Raw genomic sequence first — 10,751 nt, 5'->3', positions numbered from 1 at the left:
GATTAAGATACAAAATATTAAGTTATTAATTATAACATCTCATAATATCATGAATAATTCTTTAATAAAATGAAATCTTTAGTTCTCTGTGGGTATATAATTATCTAAACAGAGTTTGTACAGATGTTCATATCTCATTAGATCTAAAAGACTATCTTACACTTTTGTGCTGACTTTAGATGAGAAATTTTCCAGACCAAGGCTCTACTAACCCAACAACTGTGTAATTAATTAGCGTTACTTGGTTCTAGTGGAAGATGAATACATTTTAACATAGTAAAGGGCAAGAACCAAGTCAGTTTGATTTGTTTCTTATAGCATATAATTCAGGCCTATTTATCACTAAGTTTCTAGATGGTAAAAAAGAAAAATCAGAAGAACATTCTTTTTTACATATGGATTAATCAAGCCCAGAGAGTTCACATGACTTTCTGAAAGATCCACAGATGGTAAAAGGTAGAAGTAAAGCAGAGATCATCTTAAATTCAATTTTTTTAATTTTAATTTTTTACCAGTAACATCTTTGTTCTCCCAGTACTCCCAAAAATGGGCAAATGCATGAATTCCTCTAAAAACAAACATGAAAAGCAATATCCTGGAAGACTTGTTCTTTTCTCTCTTGTGAGCTGTTTTTACTGTGATGGTCACACTGGCCTATTGGCCCTGTGGAGCTGTCGCCTAGCAGATGCTCACGTTACACCCACAGTCTGTGTGACACAAATTGTCTCTTGGGAGGTGAGCTGCGTAACCTCAAGTGTTGATATATCTGATACACTTATATTACCAAAAATATAATTATAAAAAATAAAAATTTGCTTAAACTAACAAAAATGATGGCAGGACTCCTGCTTACACCTATAAAAAGAGTCATCATCATAAAATGGATGATATACTTTGTTTAAAATAAGTCTACATAAAGGAACCGATTGAATTTAGTGAAGTTTATTTTTTAAAAAGCAAGATTCCTAATATTAAAAGATGCAAAAGCAGACCTGTGAATGCTGAGATACTGCTTCAAAGAGCAAGTAGCATTTGAAAATTGATCTACCAAGATGCAAATGTGTAGCCAGATTCTAACAATTTAGAAAAGTTCTACTAAATTTGGCTCAGGAAGGCAAACATTCTCTGTATGTCCTTTCCCCGTTACACTTCTCTTAATAAAAGGAATTTCTCATTCTTTATGATCTCTTTGTTAAAAAAAAAGCCAAGTTGGATTCTCAGAGAATCAATTCAGCAACATCTTAACCCATAGATTGTTCTGCTGTGTTCAAACCTCAGACTCTTTCAATCTATTTCAATCCCCTTTCCTCCAGGTCAAAGTTGTCCTTATTTCACTCTGGAGTTTAACATCATGAATCAAGAAACAAAGATTTGATCCCTCTAAAAAATATCACAAATCTATTTTGTATGAAATCATTACAAACATGAAAAATAATTTTAAATGACCCTTACAATGTCACAAAGGTTATATGCCTTCAATTTCAACATACAAAAATGCATGAAGTAATTCTAATTTCTAGTCCTCATGTATGTATATAAGTTTTATTAAAACTTTTTTTGGTACTGGGGACCTTACACTTGCCAGGCAGGCACGGTGCCACTGAGCTAAATCCCCGGCTCAGTTTTATCAAAACTTTATAAACTTGTCAGGTGTGGTGGCACACACCTGTAATCCTAGCACTCAGGGTAAATTAGGAGGATCGCCGTGAGTTTTCGGCCAACCTGTGCTACATAGTGAGTTCAAGGCCAGCCCGAACAGGATAGCAAGACCTTGTCTCAAAATACAACAACAAAAACTTAGTTCTATCTGTGGTTTTTTGGATTAGCTTTGTAGTCTTGGACAAGTTATTTAACTTCCCACACTTCAATTCTACCATCAATTAGCATTTCCCAATCATGTGTACCAAGGAGTAGTAATCTCATAAAAAAGGGTTCCATGGTCAAATTAAGTAAGAAACTGCACAATTTCTTCCTTTTAGGAGATTCATGATGTATATGAACATCATTAAAAACTCTGAGAAGACCTGCAGTATACTGGTTTAACCTTGTATCAATCTTAGCTGACCTCAGAATCCCTCTATTGGCTAAAATTTTTTAGTATTTTGTGGATTATACTTTGCAAAACACTAGAACAGCACTTCTCGGGTCTCATTCAGCACTTAATAGTGAAGAAATTAAGGTAGAATAATGTAATCTTGTGACACAGGTTCAGGGGAGTAAGACAGGGTTTAGAGCCCTGGCATTAAGGTATCTGTCATGTTTATGGTTCTTTGAAGAGCAATGATTTCCTTGTTCCTAATGAAAGTGGCAATGAGTGTCATAGAATCTTGGTGCTCACCTACAATAGGTAGCAGAATTTTCCAAGAACATTAAGTTCCCTTTCAATACGTTTATTTTCCTTTCCGCTAAGGCTTATTTTTCTCCACAGCACATACTCCTTCCACCCTTCATTAGAGGAGTTCTGCACAACTTTAACAATATCTCTGCCCTTTATTTACTTCTTTGTCCAGAGTGAGGTCAACTCACAGGAAGACTGCCAGGCTGTGGGTTAAAAAGCATGATTTCTCTTATACGAGAAACCAAAGCAAAATAAGGAGTAAAATAAAAGATCAATAATGGGGCTGGGGATTTAGCTCAGTGGTGCCACTGCCTACCTCGCAAGCACAAGGTCCCAAGTTCAATCCCTGGTACCAAAAAAAAAAAAAAGAAAAAAGATAGACAGATAGATAATGGATAATAATAAAAGAAAATAAGAGATAATAATAAAAGAAAATAAGAGATAATAAGGAGATAAATCTTTCTCAAAGAAGAAGGAGATCAAGAGATGGAGGGGAGGGAGAGGGAAAAGGGATGAAAAACAATTTAAGATGTGTTACATACATGTACCAACTCACCACAAGGAATATAAACATTATGCACTACAAACATGTACCTAAAAAAGAGCTACTCTTTCAAGACGGCACCCTCAAAGCCATTCTGCTCTTCATGTAGACTGATTTCTTAGGCAACAAGTAGCTTGCCTGCTGCAAGAACAGTCTGCAAAGTTTTTAGGAGCCTGAAGTCTAGAGATGGTCAGCCAGGTTGGGGTCAGGTCAGTGGCAGGCTTGGCACAGGTCCTCCAGAGCACTGGCTGCCTATTTCTTGTACTCATCTTCGGTGAGGTGCTTAGCCACCAGCTAAGCACCAGCTGTGCAAACAACTGCTTCACTCTCCACTTCGTATAACCCAATGCTTTCATTGGGTAGCAGAGAATCTGGGAGGACTTGAGGAGGACAATCACTGTGTAAGAGAAATGAGGCATGGCCACACTGGTGGAGGTTAGAACCAGGGAGAACAACAATAGTATCCACATCAGAAGACTTCTGCTCCTGGCATCAGGAAGGGGCTCATGTTTGTAATAGGCAGCAAGGTTGAAAAATCCAACTATCAGGATGTAGCCTAATATATATATTCTGTTTCCAGACCAGAGCTGCTTCAGATCTTCCATCAACTGGTACACAATAGAAACTGCAGAGTTGACGACATGTATGTCAACTCCATTTGGGAATTTAAGTTGCAGCAGTAACATTCTGACCCAAAAGTTTAAATTAAATCCATTTCCTTCAGAGCTTTACATCTTAAAACTGAGAGTGTCACATCTTCTCTGCACATGGTGCCCACAGGCAGCAGCCAGAGCAGTGGCCACCAGAATCTGAGTGGTAACTACTTCACCCAGCTTGGCTCCCAAGGCCCAGCTTCTGGGTGGCTACTGAGGCCCATGGCAGAAATGCTAAAATATTTTTAATAATTACAATAAGGATAATTCTCATTTTTAGCACTATGACAGGTTAAACTTATGCAGTTGAGTCCTTCCTATTACTAATATGTAGGTAAGCTATAACAGCATGTGTCATGTATCAGAAAGGGAGACAGAAAGTGCTGGAGCAGCAAGCTCCCCAAGAGTATTCCAGAGAGGAGCTGGCTGACCCTGAGTGAAGTCATGCTGGCTGGACATGGATGAAGTTCTGTGAATGAAGACTCTCAATCAAGTGTCATGATTGGCGGTGCTGGCCTCCACCTCTGCCAATGCTGCACCTGCTGCTCTGTCTGGGCTCACCACAGTAGACTGCTGATGGAGCAGAGGATTCTCACCTCTGCTGTTGGTAGCTCACTAGGGGAATGTCACTCCCATGGCCCTGCCATACTTGCAAGAAAGCAGCCCCAGAGCAGAACTTCTACCTCCATATACAGTCATTGCCCATCCAGATGCCAGTGGTATTCCCATCATCAACTGATGCGTGTGCCAATCTCTAATCAATTTGGATGGCAAACTTCACCAGCATGTGGTTAAATACACAGTTTGCAATGAAGCTACGCCAATCAAAAACCCCCAAATAGGGAAGAAATATGTTAGATGCCCTTGTAATTGTCTCCTTATTTGTAGGGACACATCTCATTGAATAGGATGCCTGAGATCCAACTGCAGATGCATAATTAACCTTGGTCTGGTAATGCTTACTTCCTGAAGAACAGCCAGCTCAACCTACATTACCAATCCAACCAAGAAGATACAAGGGTCATGAAAAACACATTTCTGTGGATGGAACTGAGGTTCAACACTCGGGCAAAATGCTCACACTGCAAAACAATCTTTTTGGTGGGTAGTGTACTTCCACAAAGGTGCTGCTGTGCATACATTACCATTGGAACGATAAGTATTTTTATTGGAGTTGGATTAACTGTTGGCACTCAAGATTTTGCAAGGCATTTTCATGCAACCTACACTTCTTGGTTATTGATTATTTCTTAGGTTTGATCTGCCTTATCCGAGCTTGTTATCGGTGAGCCAGAAGAGTTAGTTACCCAGAACAGTCTTGCATAAACTTGCTTATGATTTAGTGATACAGGTGAGAGTGTCTAGCATTTCTCGATAAGCTACTCTGGACATCTTTAAATCATTTATTCTAATGGATTCCATTCTGGTTTATATATAATAGTTTCAAGACTTTGGGAGTCTTTTTCAAATAAATGCTGATTGCACTACATTATTTGCAAATAGTTTGTTTTGCTGCTGGACTTTCAAACTCAGAAAGATAAAAGCTGTGTTTTTATGTTCTTTTAAAGCAAATAAAAGATATTTTTGGATTTGTCACCAAATCTTACATATTATATCACATTTGTTTTGTTTAAATCAGTTATTCTATTACTTGCTGATCTATGGGTGTTCCCAAACAGTGTTTATAAATGTTTCCACAAAAGTTTATATTTACATTTTTACTATAATATCAAAATTGCTTGCTTCCATAAAGAATGAGAAACTAGTCATTTATAGCTAAATGGATGCATATTGAGGCCATACTCTTAAGTGAAATAAATAGGACACACATGTGTAAATACCAATAGTTTCTCTAGTGTGAGAAACTGAGAGTGTAAATAAGGATTAAAAGGATTAATAACTAATAATTGATACTTTGAAATAGGAAAAGGTCCAAAGGGGTAGGGGTGGTGGTAGGGAAGGAGAAAAGAAAGGATGGAAAGGAAAAATTATGAGAAAAGAAAAGAAAAAAAAGGAAATGAAGTCTATGTAAATAGGGAAAGGTGGAGGGTTGAAGGGCGCACAGGTAATGGGGAAAAAATAAGAACCAAGATACATCATGTACACGTACAAGCACCCAATGATAAATGTAAACGTATTATATACCTAAAATGTACCAATAAAAGAATATAAGAAAAAAATTGCTTGCTTTATAATCTAACCAATATTCATTTTTGCTTGAACTGCTTATAGTAATTTTAACCTAAGATTATAGTGACCCTATTCAGGAAAAAAATTTGAGTGTACTTTAAAAAACTTGACATTCTTATCAGAGAAACATTTCTAGATAGCTGCTTGGGTTTTTGTTGTTGTTGTTGTTGCTGTTGTTTGTAGAAATATTTTGATATTTGTACAATATTTTGATAGTAATTTAAAATATGAAAATGAAAATATTTATTTGTCCACAGTTGGAGATGTTGGATAAATGTCTTTTCTCAATGATCACAGGAGTTTTTGTCTTTTATTTTTGTCTTTTCATTTGCCAGTTATAGTAAATGTGATCTGGATTTATGGAATATAATGTTAGTCAGCTGTATGTATTCCTTTATAGAGACGAAAGGAAGGTTTTCACATAACATATTTTTACCTGACCATTTAATCAAAGATATATTTACACTGGGTTATGCTCCTTTTCATTAGATCATGGTAAATTTTTCTTATTTGGATAATTATGTGCCACTTACATGTGAAGGGAGCTATAACATTTTTCACTAGTTAAAATATTAAGATTAGAGGTACTTTGACCATACTTCTGAAATATAACTGGTCAGATAATTATCCAATTTATTCAAGAAAACAGATCAGAGATAAAGAGCAATATAGTTTTCTAAGAATATGCTAGGATTTATGGAATCAGCTCTTGCATCTTTGCAGTTTTGAAAAGAAATTGCTTAATTGAAATGTTCTAAAGTCTTTCATGTCATAGAGTTGGATAATGAGATAATTTGTGTCAATTGGTGATTCCAAGGATAAGACTAATATTTTAAATTATGTTCCTGACTAGTATAAAAATGTACTCACCAGAGAGATTGGAACAAAATACATGTAAACTTCAGAGAGTAAATGATAAATGTACCAGTGCAGTAGCTCAGAATTATATGTACCTTTGATGACACACTAATAAAGATTATTGTTCAAAAAGTTTTTTTAAAGTGTCCCGACTTATAAAAGAGACCTGATGTGACAATATTAATATTAGATAAAACACACTAATGTAAAAAAAATCAGTTCCACATAAATCACAAACAAAACAGTCTACCACTGTTTGCACAGCAAAAGAATCTGAAGAAATCTAAACCTGACACTTTGGTTTTCGGCTGGAGTTATGACATGAGGAGAACTTGGCTGAGATTTTATAAAGTGTCCCTCATTCCCCAACTCCTTCCTAAAGGATGTTACCCTATACTTGCTCCTAGTAGAACATATCTGAAATGATGTTAAAGATTAGAGTGAAGTTCTATGAAATAAAATAGTCAAGTTTCAGTTCAGTTATGAGAATAAATGTTTGAAACTATGAAGAAGGATACTTGTGAAATATGTAAAAAGATTTCATGGAATTCTGTTTCTGAGTTACCCAACCAGTTCCTAAACTATAGACATGTAAATAAAAAGTACCTGTATTGGCTTTTTAAAACAGCTTCAAATTTACCTAGAATTTTCCCTCCCCATCTCAAAATATTTTAGAATTGTACATACCTTGAATACAAGGTATCGTTATTTACTTCTTGTATAGTTATTTACTTCTGAATACTTCAAGCAAGTTTGCTTTAAAAACTAGTCACTCTGGAAAATTAACTAATGATGCCTTATCTTGATCTTGGTGCTACAGTCCATGTTGTTAAACTGAATCAATGAGACCAGTGGAAGTGGCTGCAACTGAATGATGTTAGCGTTAGTCTGTCAAGTAGGCAGTCTACTGTTGGGCAGGTGCAAATAAAGCCAGACACCCTGAAGCCCTGACCATAAAACCTTGACCATTTTTAAAATATCTATCTATCTATCTATCTATCTATCTATCTATCTATCTATCTATCTATCTATCTATCTATCTATCTATCTATCTATGGAGGCCAAAATATCAAGTTTGAGACAAAAATAAACCTAAGGCTAAGTTGCATTCCATTCTGGCGCTTCCACTTACTACTGCTACTAGAAGATTGAATTTTTTTCAATGAATTAGTGTCCCGGATCTTGATTTTGTTTCACTAACATCTTGGCAAGCCATTTATGCAATCTTACACACAGAGTCTTACATTAAAACATGAGCAAAAGGGGACAGTCTGTTTTGTATACTAATTAGTATATTTACTTAAATGGAAATTCAATCTTTTTTCCCTTTGTGTTTCTTATAGTGAAAACATCTAAATATTCAGAGAGAAATATTTCTATATCCTTCCTAGGCATTTTAGAGACTTATTCTCAAAACTAATCTGGAAGTCTCATCAGGAATGTACAACAGAACCATCAAACTAACTCTTTTCAAAATATAAATGCTCATGCCAGCACCATGGTGCATGCCTGTAGCCCCAACTATATGGGAGGCTGAGGCAGGATGATCACTTGAGCCCAGGAGTTTGAGACCAGCCTGGGGAACATAGTGAGACTCCATCCCAAGATATAAAAATATAAATAAATGAATTATTGGTCTTTATTCCATATCCAATGCATCAGAACCCCTACAAAACTCAAAATATTAAAGTAACAAGGAATACTATGTGGTATCAGAAAAATAAGGTTCATCTTTCAGGTCTGGGCTTTGATTTTTATCCTACTTCCCAACTACCTGTTATTGTTCCATGAATATTATCAGAAGACATGAAACTCTAGGTTACTATTCATGGCACAGCACTATAAGTATCATGTTTGTGATGGTTCATTCCCTCAAGTCCCATGGGAAAGGTAATGCAGATGGGTGCAGATGGGTGCAAATGGGCCCAGATGGTTGCCTGGACATGCAATGGAGCATGTTATAAGAGAGGAACACCAAATTTGGGGATCCCATTGTTTCATGGTAAATTCTGCTCTTTGTCTAAACAGAAGACATTATCTCCACCCTCAAAGTTACTTAATGCAAATACAATTCTAAGAAATAGCCTATACAGTGGATCCTTGGCTTATGAATTCAATTCATTCACGAGGGCTGGTTGTAACTCAAGTTGGTCAACTGAAGGCTCAGGCTCCTCTACACAGCCTTCAAAGTCTCTCTCCTATAAACAGGCAGGTCTCAGTGTCCTTAGAGAGACATTGGCACAGGATTTCTCAATTAACCCCACACAGGAAAGGATGTTGCAATGGTCCTTCTAGAATTCTTCAAGGGTTAAATCTGTATCTGAGGCCATCTGGAAGCACAAGCAGCCGGCACTGGGGTCGTAACTCAGAAAAACTAAAATTCCATTTGTATCCCAAGTTGCTCATATGTCAGGCTGGTCGTAACTCGAGGGTCCACTGTACAAGGAACAATTAGGGCCTTGTATTCTTGGCATAATCAACAAGATTCATAGCATATGAGAGAACCATGGAGGAGTGTTTCTTGACACATCTATATAATATTAAAAGACATTAAGAGTTACATTTGCGGGCCGGGGATTTAGCTCAGTGGCACAACACCTGCCTGGCAAGTGTGAGGTCCTGAGTTCGATCCCCAGTACCAAAAAAAAAAAAGAGTTACATTTGAATTGTTTTTTAAAAAGCAAGATATAAGAACATGTCATAGAATAATCTCAAATCTTTTTGTTTGTTTGTTTTTTAAACAGAAGAGACACATAGGCTTGTAAATGCACAGAAGATTTTTAGAAAACTACATAAAGAAACTCCCTTGGAAGTAAGAATAGGGAACTGGACTATAAAAGTGTCTTTTATCCTACTTTATACCATTCTTTTTGCTTTGTTATTATGAGCAGATGTCATTTAAAACATTACAAAAGTTCACCTGTTTTTTGTCAGTAGATACATTGGCCATCTCTTCATTATCTCCTGATGGTCCACACTTTCCCTCTTCATTTTTCTAATTAAAACCAGATTAAGAGGGGAAAAGATTAATATTGTTAATTCAATGTTTCCATATTTAAAGGCTGGTTTCCTTGGCTTTGAAGCATTCTTTTTTTCTTTGATGAAACTCTGCATTGACTTCCACTTTGTTCAGGGATCAAGTTCAAACTATATTTAACCTACTAAATAAGGCCTTTATAATTGCTTTCTATACTTTCCCATAATATAGGATTGAAATTATGATTAGAAAAAATTTTGTAGTTTACAATTCCAGAACTGGGGCAATTTTGAATGATGGAAAATTCCAAAGGGTACCCATGGCTATGAAGGACTAAGGTAGAATAGAGGTAAGTTAATTGGAGTTGACAATATAGGAAAATATGAAGCAGTGGTATTACATGTGGATTGTGATATGCAGAATAAAGGCCCCTGGAGCCTGTGACCATATTATGTTAATGGCAAAAGGGAATTAAGGTTATAGATGGAATTAAAGCTGCTAATCATCTGCCTCAATTGGGGAGATTATCCTGGATTATAGTGGACCCAATGTTATCACAAGGGTCATTATATTTGAAAAAGGGAAGCAGGAAAGTCAGGCTGATACACATGAGAAAGACTCAACTGGCCATTGCTAGCTTTGAAGACAGAAAGGGCCCATGAGCCCAGAAATGTAGGCAGTTTCCAAAGCTGCAAAAGGCAAAGAAACAAATTTTTTCTGAGAGCTTCCAAAAGGAACTCAGCTCTGCTGACACTTTTAGCCACTAAGACCCATTTTGAACTTCTGACCTATAGAGCTGTACGATATTTGTTTTAGTCATAAATTTTGTGATAATTTATTATAGCAGCAATTTTTAAAAATACAGGGATTCCACAAGTCTCCTTTAAAAGTGAAACTTGAAGTACATAGAAAGTTTTGAGGCAGGAGCCAAATTCCTTCATTTCACCAAGTACTCATCAAACCCTTTTTAAATTGTTAGCCTATACCTAACTGCTCAGGGTGCAATCTTCCCACAGACCTTATGATTTATGAGCATACAAAAGTGACTATGTGTAGCTTAAGACAAAGTGACATAGTTGAATTCTATGAACCCCAAAGTAGGTGGGATAGTTAATAAATTGGGGAAAAATTTAAAGTATGAATAGGAAACTTGGTGAATATTAACCTGAGTTGCATGAAACAAGTGTTGGA

The 10,751-nt window shown here is 36.4% G+C and overlaps 1 protein-coding gene and 1 pseudogene across 12 annotated transcripts in view; one reads left to right on the top strand and one right to left on the bottom strand.

Moving 5' to 3' along the window:
- The window catches only part of Cdadc1 (cytidine and dCMP deaminase domain containing 1), a 47,238-nt gene that overhangs the window by 33,002 nt on the left and 3,485 nt on the right, over positions 1-10,751 (bottom strand). For 9 of the 12 annotated variants that reach the window (XM_013072036.3, XM_004844167.4, XM_087197438.1 and 6 more), the window contains one exon: positions 9,504-9,578. The exons of the other annotated variants lie outside the window; for them this stretch is intronic. In XM_013072036.3, coding sequence (XP_012927490.1) covers positions 9,504-9,578 — 75 coding nt within the window. The remainder of the gene's footprint in view (positions 1-9,503; positions 9,579-10,751) is intronic. 12 annotated transcript variants of the gene reach the window in all.
- LOC110348964 (type 2 phosphatidylinositol 4,5-bisphosphate 4-phosphatase pseudogene) lies at positions 3,885-6,718 on the top strand (annotated as a pseudogene).

Source organism: Heterocephalus glaber, unplaced genomic scaffold, assembly GCF_053883595.1.
Source record: "Heterocephalus glaber isolate CG9 unplaced genomic scaffold, H.glaber_assembly_v1.0 deba00001666, whole genome shotgun sequence".
Taxonomy (NCBI): Eukaryota; Metazoa; Chordata; class Mammalia; order Rodentia; family Bathyergidae; genus Heterocephalus; species Heterocephalus glaber.
Note: the sequence above shows the minus strand (reverse complement) of the source record. Positions and strands in the feature narration are given on the sequence as shown.